The sequence below is a fragment of the Synchiropus splendidus genome, chromosome 1, assembly GCF_027744825.2.
Source record: "Synchiropus splendidus isolate RoL2022-P1 chromosome 1, RoL_Sspl_1.0, whole genome shotgun sequence".
Classification (NCBI taxonomy): domain Eukaryota; kingdom Metazoa; phylum Chordata; class Actinopteri; order Syngnathiformes; family Callionymidae; genus Synchiropus; species Synchiropus splendidus.
The window spans coordinates 15143520-15157030 of NC_071334.1; the positions used below are offsets into that span (position 1 = coordinate 15143520).

The 13511-nt window shown below is 42.1% G+C and overlaps 1 protein-coding gene across 1 annotated transcript in view; it reads right to left on the reverse strand.

Moving 5' to 3' along the window:
• The window catches only part of sema6bb (sema domain, transmembrane domain (TM), and cytoplasmic domain, (semaphorin) 6Bb), a 133120-nt gene that overhangs the window by 43310 nt on the left and 76299 nt on the right, over positions 1-13511 (reverse strand). Inside the window, exons 7-11 of the mRNA XM_053859558.1 lie at positions 8103-8201; positions 4259-4349; positions 3988-4107; positions 1817-1905; positions 1110-1327 (exon numbers count right to left, since the gene is read on the reverse strand). Of these exons, the coding sequence (XP_053715533.1) occupies positions 1110-1327; positions 1817-1905; positions 3988-4107; positions 4259-4349; positions 8103-8201 (617 nt within the window). The remainder of the gene's footprint in view (positions 1-1109; positions 1328-1816; positions 1906-3987; positions 4108-4258; positions 4350-8102; positions 8202-13511) is intronic.

Genomic DNA, 13511 nt, shown 5'->3' on the forward strand with positions numbered 1-13511 from the left:
AGTAATTGCTGACATTTATAATTCCCACTTGCCAGAAAACACCCTGTTGCACTGAACATAAAAACACGGAATGTGCGTGCTTTAAAGTGCATAAACAAAAGGAGTTGGCCGGCTGAATTTGGGCCCCCGGGCCTTGGCTTTGGCACACAGTCTCATGATAAAGTTTTAATATTAAAGCGGTGGATGGCGCACACACAGCACGATGACTACAATTTTCTTTCATTTCTTCAACGGCTTTGTGAAAATAAAGAGCAGCCATAAAAGCTAGCTTTGTGTTCCAGAAGCAATTAAGCTAGTTCTCTGGCACGTGGACGGAGCATTTCTTTACAAACATCTGCGGAATAGATGATGGTAAATTTCTGATCCTACATCAGTGTAACCATACGGGAAATGGAGGATCCTCAAAAAAGCGTGTTTTGGTTTAGATCATAGATAATGATCATAAAGAGCATCTGTATGACCAGACATGATTGCATTACTGCGGCCCATACTTGTGGTCGCATTCACTTTTAGGCAAAGCTCATTTTCTAAACATTTTTTCAATTAGATCTTTTCTTTCAACAAACAGTGACTAGAATAAGTCCCCAACGTCTGCACTTCAAATGCACTCTTGTTTACTTTCACCATAACGCATTTATCTACTGTCTGCATGGTGACTGCAACAGGACTGGGCCAGAAACGATAACAATCTTTAACAAGCCTATTATATTATAACAATCTTATCTAGTATATTCTCAATTATAGCAATCCAGATGCATCCATGTCCTAGAGTAAGAGTGTAGTACCTGAAAAACAGGAGTATAAACTATAACCTTCAATAGCAGATAAATCTTGTTGCATAGCATCACCATCTTGTAAATAGCATGTCTGACCTTCAGTTTCTGTCATTGTCATTTGTTACACAGTTACATCATCTTTAAGACTTGAATTGAATTGTTTTTGGTTTATAACATTTCACTGCTTGGAAATTACTAACAAAAATGAAGGTCATTCGGGTAACGGTGTAAAAGTATGCAAAAAAAAGGGGGCGGGGGGATTCAGCAGTTTTTGTAGGTCAGAGCCATTGGAGATATCAGACCAGATGTATGAAAGAAACATGTATATAATACCTGTTAGCCGGCGTGGAGAAGACTCCCAGGATGACGTCCCGGCCGTGCATCCTGATGATGGGACTGGTCGAGTGCAAGAGGTTGAAGTAGAAGTGCGAATCACCAGGGACGGAGCAGTTCAGTCGAGCCTTGAGGAATGAGGTCCACTGCTTTTCCAAGACCCTCTGGGATCCACCCAGGTCACGTTTGCACACCCGAGCCACACGCGAAACCACGACCTGCCAAAGACAAATGGGAAGAGCAGTTGTTATTCTCTACCATAACCGTCTGAAGCACCTGAATGAATGATTTGCCTGTCATCTAAAATTCACGTGGCTTGTTTTGACAGATCTTTGTTTATCAATATACCTTTACTATCAATTATGCATGACACTGTCAGTGTGAGCCCATAATGCTGCCCTGAGCACAATTGCCCACACAACTGTTTAAATGCCTCTTTGTTTTCGTCACTCTGTAAACATTTCAGGAATCTCACTGATCCCTAAACGTCGAGGTGACTATGAATTTCCTGATTTAAATGGATGAAAAAAGGTGTGTCATTATGAATTCAGATCACTTTGAACAAATGAGAAAGGTGTATGTTATTGTCCAAAGAGCGACACCAGCGAAAAGAGCTGCCATCCACTTCCAGCGGCTCTTTTTAAAAGATTCTCTATGCGGATCAGCAGCAGAGTTCAAAAAGAAGAGAAACATTTTTTTTCCATTACCTTTTCCAGGTAATTGAACTCCATGGCTATTTCTCTGAAGAAGAAGTAGATGTGAGGTCCCCACTCCACGGCGCTGACAAAGTAAGGCTCTATAATGTGAGCGGAGCAGAGAAGAAAAATGCACAAAGAGAAAAGGTTATATGAATCACTGTGAAGCATATAACAAATCGCACCTCCATTTCCAAATGCATCATTCACTCCCACGACACTTACAGCACCGACGGAGCCAGAAGCTCCACATTACACGCCAAAAAGGGGATTTCACACCAACAATATCTGTGTAATGGCCACCTGAGGTTTGTTTTCAGGCCTTACTTTCACAGCCCATTAATTTATTTCAATAATACTCAGGACTGATTAGGACCGTTGTGCCGTTCCGACAAAATGCCATGTGTGTGTGTGGTCGACTCCTGCGTCACTGACACGGCTCTTACAAACTTCTGTCACAGTCAATCACTCTAACTGTTGCCATTTTCTCAATAATGGCTGGAAGACAATTTGATGGCATTTCTGAACAGTCGCTGAGGATTTATGTTTGGGCTCGATCATTTGGGAAAGGCGACCTGCCTCAGTGAGGGCACAGTCACTGGATAGTTTAAATCACTGTACCACACTCATGGTGACAGCTTTACCAACGTAGTTCTGTCATCATCAGAGCACTGACTACAACATCAAGTCAACCTTTTTCAACATGATATCTAAGAGAACGGATCATGAATATACCACAAATATAAATCAAGGTACAACAAACCAAAAATCTGTAGATGGACATCAAGTTATTAAGAAGGGGAAGACAACAAGCAAAAACTATAGACACAAGTAGCTAAGGATGTGGATGGATGGTAAGTCATAATTTTGCTGTGACTATGTCGAATCGTTGCACTCACACACCATAACATTGTACAGCAACACCTATAAACACGGCAACTAGCTGTGGGCATTATGGCAAATATGTCACATTTCTTTTCAATGAATCATCAAAATTTTACAGGTATTTTTGAGACTAGTTAGCAAGTTTCTGTTCAGTGCAGCCAAACTACATCTGGATTTGTTACTGAACATGTGCAAAGAATGTAACACAACAAAAAGGTAAACACCCCAATCAAAAAATAGACATTTGACATTTCAATACAGATGGAACTTCCTTCAATATCAGCAGAGACATGACACTTTGCTGCAGCAACACGGCCATTTTATCAGGGCTTTTAGCTCTATTTTGGAAAAGGGACAAATGAATATGCAAATGTAACAATTTTGAACAGAAAAGCTCAAACTGCAATGTCTGGTTATTGAACCAGACTATCAAATATCCGGCAGCTTTAGACTTATTACTATTTCCTCCATTTCCATCTTCTAGCAAGCAGACATCCTGACACATTCCTATCACAGATTATCAGACAGCCAAAATCTCTTTGTCATCCTTATCTGGCTTTCACTGAGTTAGGATTGGAATACAATTCTCAATTCACCTTCTTCGTCATAACTTTAATCTAGGTTTGAGGAGCTTGCAGATAATCACAAACATTACGACAGTAATACAGTAACTATTTTTGGGGCACATATACTGAGTACAGCTCTAAGACAACAATGAAACAATGAGGCAAACCCTGGAGTCATTGACTCCTCACTTTTTATCAACATGTTCAAGTCATTCAGAGTCTAATATCATCATATCGCAGACCCTTAATGATAATACGTTGCATCATATATTTAACTATAAAGTAGAATTATTATTAGGTCAGGTTAAAGAAGGTGAGGTGACCTTCAAAGGCAAACAAACCTAAGTCTTTCCACCCTAACTCTCTGTTTATTGACACCAACACAGTTCATATATAATATGAAGCGTTAAGAAGTCATTCATCTTCATGACGTTGAATGGCAATGATCTGGCAAAAACACTGATGAAGTTTTTATTTTTCCATTTATTTATGTTTTATTGGGTTGACTCTTTTTTTTAGGGGAAGAATTAGACGCATTAGTTCTGACCAAAAAAAATGCTGAATCAGACTGCAGGGAGCAGCTGCTGGAGGAGCAAAACACTCAGTCACCTCACATATTTGAAAGAAGCACAATTCCAGCAATGCTGCAAAATGTAAACAGAACTCAAGCATGCACTCACTACAGCAATCGCATACTCACACAGACAGAAACACAACTGTCTGTCTTTTTACCTCGGAACCACTTGGAGTCATGCTTGACGGTGCGAAGAGCAGGACTGTCCCCAAGGCTTCGGTAAATGACCGCATCAATGGCAAGGAAGTCGGTCACAGTGGCAGTAAAGAGGTTCCTCTCTGCAGCACACAAACAGTGATAGGAGCATCTAGACACAGCAGTAGATGTGGGGCAAATGTTGTGTGAAAGTCTCCACATGTGTTGATCATGAATTATAGTGATCCACATGCTCGATGTCAATACAACACCTTTTTCTATTTTAAACTTTACCAGCAAAAAGAGCCACGTTTGCATGTTTGGGGTCATACGGGCACCTCGCCATCCCACTGACTGGATCTCCGACCATTTCCAGAGTGTCTCCCTGCGGCAACAAACACAGTGGAAAAATATATGTATGCATGCACAGAATGGTCATGGAAACAAGCCACCAGAGAACGGCAATTAGGGAGTGTTATCATAAGTGCAAACTAATGATTCACTGGTGGCAATTAGGCAGAGCAGCAACAGCAAGAGACACACGGGCTCATGCATAAATAAAGCTGACATACACACACGTACTCTCTGGATCCATTCGCCTTCACTGTTACAATGCTCGCTGTTACGAGGCCGTTTTTAGACATCACATACAGTCAGGTTCATTTAAGACACAATTCGGGACGTGTCACTGACATCAATTTCAAGTGTGCAATTGTATTTTGTTATGTCATATTTATAAATACCTATAAATAAAGTGGGATCCAGCCCACTAACTAGTCTCCTGAGGAGCAGAGCGACGGCGAGGCACAGTCAGGTGTGTCATTATCGACTGTCATGTAACAGCTCTCGTCTCGTCCTTTGAAAATGTTCAAACCGAAAATAGAAAATCCATGGGAAAAAAAAAAACACATGCAGTGACAATTAAAGCCGCTTCCCTTCCTCACTTTCCTCATTTCATATTCCAGCGGAGCAATGTGAAATCAGCAGAGGCAGTGATTAATATTTATGTGTACTACTTTTTTCACACATTTCAAATTGTAACCGTAATTGAGCGTGACGGAGGTTTGGCCACGGACAAGCCAGAGAAATCAGCAGACTGTTGGGAGGACTGATGTGAGGCACGGCTGAAGAAACTCTGACTTTGACTAACGCATCCTTGAGCTGAGGCGGAAATGTTGCACTTTAGCTAATTGCCAAAATTAGCCTGACCGGCTCTTGTACCGTAAATGCTGACCATTTCACTTTGTTTCTAAGGATCGCTTTAGTGTTTACGATTTGAAAGGTTACCATACTAGAGATGATTCTACTTCTCAAACAGTATGATGCTAACATCAACGATCACTTCCTTTGAGTGTCCTTTTTAAAGGTCAGTGTTCGGATCCATGTGATCCAAATAAATCCAACAGTAATAAGGTTTGTTCTGTTGAGAGGTTAACTGAAGACAGTGAGACCAAACAAAGTCACGTTAAGGCTCAGTGTACTTTGAAAAGACTCTTCTTCAGTGGGTACATGCGGTGCCTCATGTGCTCAAATATCACCAGGTTTTGACAACACAAGGGCCATTTGTATAGATATTTTTATTTTAGTGTGGCTGTCAAATGAGTGACGCCACCCAGGTGAAATAAATCTGGATCTGCACGATGTGTGACAAGACTATCCTGCAGTACAACTCATGACCTTCATGGCTTCAAAATGTCTATTATTAATGACCCTCCGGTGAAAAACACTCCCATCACCTGCACTACAGGTTCACCAGTTGAAGGTCTTACACACAACATATCATATAAAAAAAGAGACAAAGATCACAATCAAATTGGTATTCCTAAGAGAATACAGTCGTATGAATCCTGTTTGACCCAAAAGTTTGGTTGATTTGACAGTATTTCTGCATTGGTTTGAGAGTAAGGAGACAGCAAAACAGAAATAAATCAAAGAATGTTGAGTGAGGAAAGATGTCATGAAGCAAAATCCTCTCTTGAGAGCAGGGAAACTTCAACCCATAAGACCAGTTGGCCACAAGTATCAAGCCAAGAGACTCATGACTCCCTGAGAGAGTGCTTCCGATACTACGTCAAGCCAACGGCAATAAAACTTGGTCAGTGTGTAATGATCATGTGATCTACTTCAGCGACTTGTTTCTACTTTAGCATTAATGTCTCTAAAACACTAATCTTTGTTGACAAACAGTACTTATAATCTGCCCAAAGGAGTAGTAAACCAGTAAATAAACACATCTGTAGCACATCCATGAAATGTCACGTCTTATCACTATATTGCTTTTTCCTCCAAATCCTCCAAACTGCTCTTTGAGAATTGAATCTCCCAGTAAGAGAAAAAGATTGCATTGGTGGAGTGGAACAAACGTTTAAGTTAGAAAAAGGTCACGATAAAACATTGTTGTTCTGAGCGCTTCACACAGCAACGGGTTTCCACCCTACTTTCACTTTTTACCCTGATGTCTAAGTTCATGTGCGCACCAATTTCAGTTCTTTTTATTTGGTCTTAAGTATGCGTATTCATTTGTTAACACATTTGTAAAAACATAGGTCAAAAGCTGTAACACAATTTCAGGATTAACAGACTGGATAAAATAGAAAGGACACCCTGATGAAAAAACTGTTCTGACTCTGTAAATAACGTTGCGCTCCTGACTGTCAGAAACAGAAGTGACAGACAGAGATTTAATTCTCAAGGACATTTGCTATGGTTAAAAACCATGCAAGTGTCCTTCAAATGTATGACAATAGAGGAAGGCTTTAGATGAGAGGTCCTATTGTAACTCCATCAATTCTCACTTCCAGTTCTAGAGAATGAATGGATGACATTTAAAATTGGCTGCAAAAACAGACATTATTTCCCACTAAACTGTTCTCCTTTGCAGTAATTGTGCCACTTTCCCAACAGCTCAGCAGAAATATAAGCAAATCATAGGATGCCTTCTTCCTCAGCGGTTACCTGTCTCTGACTTTCATTGATAACAAGCTCAGAGTCTCACAGTATTTAACAACTGAATGAAAACAAAAACTGTTATATCATCGGAGGACAAGCCGCCAAAACTGCAAGGCAATGAGAATTAATAACTGCGAGGGGAGAAGAAAGTCAGAGCCATCGCTGAGGCAGAACAAACAATCAGGAAGTAGCATTTGTGTTTGGAATCACTGTGTTCTCACTAGGGAAAAGACATTCATCAACGCTGTCACAGGACTTTTAAGACCGGATGCAACACAGTGTTGGCTTTATTTGGAACTTGTGTGTCACACGTGTGCTCTAATCCTGGGGATTCATCTCTGGAAAAAGAGATGAATCATGTCCATCGCACCACATTCATCACCAGCGAGAGGACACTCAATCTATGGGTCTCTCTGAATGTTCTTTGTCTTACGGTATGTAAAGAATGGGAAAGGAGCGAGGCTCGGGGGCCACGTGAGCCTGTACCTGAGGTCGAGGGGACACTGAACTGTTATGACAGTTGATATTGTATTATTCAGTAACTCCAGTTGTTGACAATTTTTGACGACCTCAACCACGACTTTGCTAAATTCTTTTGTTTAAAGGACCAACATAATGTATGCAAACTGTCATTGTCATTTTCATCCCTGTCAAGCCTCCTGCTTTGAAGTTACCCCTCTCCCCTGCCACACTCCAGTATTAGTATTTTCCTGTAAATCCCCTGTATTACAACATTGAAAAAAATCCTCTCCTTCTGCAAACAGACCTCTGTCACCAGCCTTGTGAGAACATCAACCTGCAGTAGCCTGGAGGATGGCAGTTGCTGCCAGGTTAGTGCCAGCTGCCGGAACAAACCGGGACGACGGAGCTTGTCATCATGGAAAATGCTAGCCAAAAAAACTAAATGGTCATATGAGCATCTAAAAAAATGGGAAAGCAATTTAAAAAATGTGAAAAGTGGCACAGCTCTATATGATTTGTAGCTGCCTACAGATGAACCTAAACCACAAATGCATTCACTTCCACACTTGTTAGCAGTTGCTTGGCTGCGCAACCACGTAGAAATGTATAAAGGCGGCTGGTTGACACTGTCAGGCATGTTTCTGACTAAAATCAAAGACATTTGCACCTGATCGCAACAGGGATCTCACATCAAGCAGTGTTTCTTTACAGCAGGTGTGTTACTCACAGTGTAGTTGGCACACAGCGGGTTGAAGGCGTTGGTGCCACACACAAACAGACCCCCCTGCCTGCTGAGGAGCACCTTCATAAAATTCCTGCATTCATCCTGCAGCAAAGACACAGAGACAGAGTTGATCATGGAGCGGGGCACATTTGGAGAGAAGAAAGACACAATGACAGAACGACTCGCATAAAAACTGGCTTTGCTTTTCCCAGACTGATTATCCAAACTGCTCTGTGAAATGAAGCTTTCCAGTTGCCTGATGTGTGGAATTATTGCACCATTAACGCTGTCAATCATTCTGATGGAGTCTGAATGCAGCCTGCAGAGACTTTTAAGAGTCGCGGCGCTTCACAAATGCACCGGTACACACACACACACACACCAGCAGATACGACTGACTGCCTGACAGGCAGCAATTGCAGCCCGCTAACAGTCAAAGCTAATTGCGTCACTAAATCAAGCTTAAAGATGACAAAAATCGTCTGAGAGAGTCAGAGTTGAACGTCTTTGACATGACATGTTTTGACTTTTGGCAACCTGTGGCAACCACCAGATGTTGTTGTGATGTTTGCGTCACTCTACACCCGCGTGCGATCAATGTTTTAGCAGCAATGACTGTTAGCTGGACTCCAGAGGGAGCACATACACTTGTACATCCCAATTCATTGGCCCCTCCTGGCGCTACAGTACGATGAACTCAACTGAACTCGGTTCATCTCTGACCTTTGAGGGCGACAGCGGCAGCAGACTGACCACCTGTGTTTGTGCGGAGTGAATGTTTATGTGCAGCAGATCACTCTCCCCCTACAGTACAAGTGTCCCAGCCAGGATGGCACCAGCTCAGCTCAACACTCTCACCAATCTTATTCTGCTGTCACCAGCACCAACTGAACTCTTTCCAGTTTTATAATTGTGGCGAGCGGCCTGAACGATGACTCCATTTCATATTTAAATGCTTGTTAGTGTGATGTGTGTAGGTGCGTGTGAAACTGGATCCAGTGATATGTTAGAAGAGTGAGTGCTTTTCCAGATGCTCCCCCCAACGCCACCATGTTCCCACTTCACACGCCACTCTACTTTCAAACACGAGAAGCACAAAAGAAATCAAGTGTTCAGACAGCGCTTGCCAGCGAGGTGTGTATTTTATATGTCTCGTCTGTGTGTGACAAATGGGAGTGTGAAAATACAGGGGTGGATTTCTCACCCCCACTTGCGTGATCTCCTGTGTGACTGCCACAAAACAGGTCGACTAAAGCATCGATGTGTCATTCGCTCTTAATTTAACAGCAAATGTTTCATGAGTCTCAACGTAGCAAAGTCAGAATGCCATTTGTAGTCTAAACAACCTGTCGCACATTTTCATGCACCTGACTTCATTTACTCCCTTCTAGAAGACAGATTTACTACTTCCAGGCCTGCCTTTGATGGTCGCCCATTATATTTTTACTGTTATTGGGCATTTATTTGGCACTAATCAAAATGGAGGACAAAGCTATTGCTAAATAAAGCAGCGTCGCATAAATCACCTTCTCCTCTGTGGTCCATGCTCCAGACCAAACACCACCTGTGCTCACCAGCGAGACTTCCCCGGACGACTGCAGCCTCCTCAAACTAAAATATTAATCTGCTGCTCAGGTGAATTACAGAGTAGCCAGGATTCTTGGTTGAAATCATCGGGACCATGATGGGAACGCTGGCGCAGTGTACGAGCCAGAGAGGCTGATATTCTAACCAAACCTAACCGTTACATTAGAAGAAAGTCAAATCTGAATTGATCAAAAAAAAGTACAAAAACCTTGTAACATGTGCTTTCTATTTCTTGGCCAGACCCAAACCTCTGGTGACAGACAACAAGCAACCATCTCTTGTTGACTGGACCAGGATTTACTCCCAAATGAATGCAAGTGATCCGCAGGCTCGAACTGAGCTCTGCTTCATCTGACTGAAACACAAAACAGGGGCTTGTAATGTACTTTTCTGCCCTCCATCTAAGACACTGAGGCCAATCCTAACCTTGAAGTCACTGTAATAAGATGCGTTAGCGTGCATGTGTGAAGCATTACTGGTCACTATCAGTCGGTCCCATTCAACTCAACTCAAACCTCAGGAACATGTTCGTGAGTAAGCAAACACGCGTACCGTACGCAGCATTTTTAGACTTGGTTTGAGTTTATGCTTGTAGTTGAGGTGGTCAACTATCTTCAGGATTCACTCCCAGGTTTTTCAGGCAACACCAACAAGCCAACTGAGACGAGTAAACACCATGGAGCTCCCTGGGAAGCTATGCAGAGCGAGCCGAACCCCACTCTATCATCGTTCATCTGAACAAGGCAAATACCCGTCTGCTGATTTTACACTCTCAGAATCCCAGCCATTATCATGCAAAACAAAATAAGCTGCTTTGATGACGAAAAAACATCAGTAAAAGAACGGCGCGACTGTACCCATTACAATACTCCATGTGACTGACCAGAGGATAGAACGTTGTGGACTGCCAAGAGCCACAAAACACACACAAAGGTTTGGCAAGCTGGTCTTGTCTCATTACCATCAAGTGCTGTCTCCAGAAAAATCCCAGGAGCACAATTATGATTGAAAACAGAGCATCTCCACATTACAGCACCACTAGATCGCTCAAGTGCAGGCGGACACACGTGGGCAGGAACATGCTAACTAACGTCAGTGCTAATCCACATCCCGCCGCAACACTTCCAACAGAACACACCACCGGCCACAAATCAACATCACAGACAAGAAGCTTCCAGTGAAAGAGAGTGAATAAATTAAGAAGAGTATTGAAGAGAAGAAGAGGTGATGTAATCCCATCCAGGTCGGTCAGCCATAAAGGAGCATCTGTGGCAAGACCTTCAGGTGGTAAGGTCGACTGAAATCCTCTCCCCAGAGAAAAAACCACTCTTCCCTGGGCCACAGTACTGGAACTAAATTGAATGATCTGAGAAGGCTAACAGTCTATGGATAAGTGAGGATCGGTTTTATTTGTCAACCGATTTGGTTGAGGAGAAGACATCTGTTTGAAGCAAGCATGGTGCTTATATTCACACAAACATCACCTTAAGGGCTCATCAGATTGCTGCCCCTGGAGAACAGTCTCTAGTCGCAATGATGCAAAAGCGTGAAACGTTTACATGGTAAAGGAAGAGGGATAAACCATGCTTATAGCTAGGAGGGCGTCTGGGCGTCCTGAAGACTTCTTTCCCATCACCCCCAGTGCTGTGCAGTGAACTGCTCTGTGGAGCGTTACAGTTCGCTGCACGGCACACAGCACTTGCCGAATGCCAGCAAAATAGCTTAACAGGGATCAAAACTCATGTGGTTTTATTCATTTAATCAAGAGCCTTCATATATATTTTTTGTTTGAATAGATGAAAGTTTAAATGCGTTAAAGTTCAGAAAACAGATACACAGCTGATACAACAGTTGCTCATCTTGTGTAATTATATAAAAGTAGATGAACTAAACTGTAGACTTTTATCTTGTAGTAAGGGAAAGAATCATTATAAAAAATATGTTGCTTTTTTTTGTTTGTTTTTCAATTAATCAGGGTCAGCTGAGTAAAACAGTGTGAAAACAAGCGTGGAATGAGCTACTGGGTTCATCTGTTAAGAATTATTTGACTCAGATGTTTGTTTTTTTGTACAAACAGATGTTTATAGCTTGTCAGTCGTTGGCATGGCGTGTCTGGAGGGCAATGGTCTGGAGGCGGAGCTCTGGACACCCTGTTTCAAAATCCCAGCTAAAGCCTGGAACAAATAGACCCGTTTGCAAAGAGTTCAGATTTTAGTTAGTTTAGTTTAGTTTTCAGTTAGAAATGTGGTTGTACAATATTGGCACCAACAATCAACAGATGCTTTGAAAAGTGAGCCTCCTGATTAGGATAATTGCTACAGAAATGACTATTTTATTGGAATTAAATTAATTTAACTAAATATATAGTTGCAAGAGGGTTGATTAAAACGGAATTACCAGCGTAACCATATGGCCTCCGCTTCAGTACAATTGTTTCCACTGTCCTCACAGACAGTGGATGACATCTATCGTCTACTGAACTAGTAGAAAACTACTTTTGTGACGGGCCACAATATCAACAGGCTCTGGGCCTGGTTAAATTGAATTTGCATTTTAAGTTGTCACAGGACTATTCATTCAATGGCATTAAAGTGACTGCCATGGTAACATTAAAGCTTAAGATACAAACATCTACGACTTAAGGTTCAAACTATATATTTGCTTTAAAAGACAACAGATGGACTTTAAAATTGATCCATCTGTCATGGTTCAGCAGGTTCTCTCCCAGTCGGACATGTGGAAAACCCCATATGGAAGAAGAACAGGTGAAATGTTGAAACTACTCCACAGTGCCTGGTGGATAACTTGGCTCATCATCTTGTCCCAGAGGAACGACCGGCGCAGCTGCAGTTACGATCCACAACCCAGCTCACAGTCATTTGTTTAAATTCAACCGCTCTGCCCGAGTCAACTCTACGGTTCCTCCCTCTCTCAAGATTGGGACCCTCGAAAATCTTGACTTAAATACACTGGAATAAATGTGTCTGAGTGTTTGCCAATTTCAAAAGTACAGTATCTACTCTCCACCTCAAAGAGTACTCAAAGTACTGTGCTGCAGGCATTCAAGATGTTGTTTTTTTATCACCATAACTGATTTAATTCATGAGAAATGCTATTAATAACTTTGTGTGCCTCAAAGTCGGACACTATTTTAACAAGAATAAGGAATAGAAAATGACAGAGCATCTGTTCATTTTTATATGGAGACGTTTAAGAGCTGAAACCAGAAGGGCTATAAAACTACACCTTCTGACTGCTCTGGGCTTTTTTTTTTGTTAACAGTGGGGCTGACAATTGAAACTCCAGAGCCCCTCTGAGAGCACAATCAGTGCAGTATTGATCAAACAATCCTGCTAAGTGCTGCATATAACCCAGCCCCACTGCTCCTAAAAAGTACCCCATGTGGGACCACATGCCACGCTGCCACGGCCTGATGCGCTGGCACCGAGCCACCTCCAGAGCAAGGCTCATTCTTCACGTTTCACTGTCCCTCTTCCTCAAAGAAGCAAGGGCGTGAGTAGAAAATGAAAAACGCAGGGAGGGGAAGGAGAATCGGCAAACAGGGGACAAAAGAAAATATGAAACATGCTAATTGAATGACAATGATCCACGCTGTTGCTGTCGCCAACAATCAAGACCGAAAAAAAGAAAAAAAAAATTGGGATACTGATATATTTTTTTTTCTAATTAGGGAAAACTCTGCGGCCTTTGTGATCAACCAAGCAGAAACATTTAATTATAAAACCAATTACGAGGTGGCAAGAGTATCACATCTGACACGACCCGCACACCCCCCCGAGCAGAACAGGACATTTTGAGGAGGTG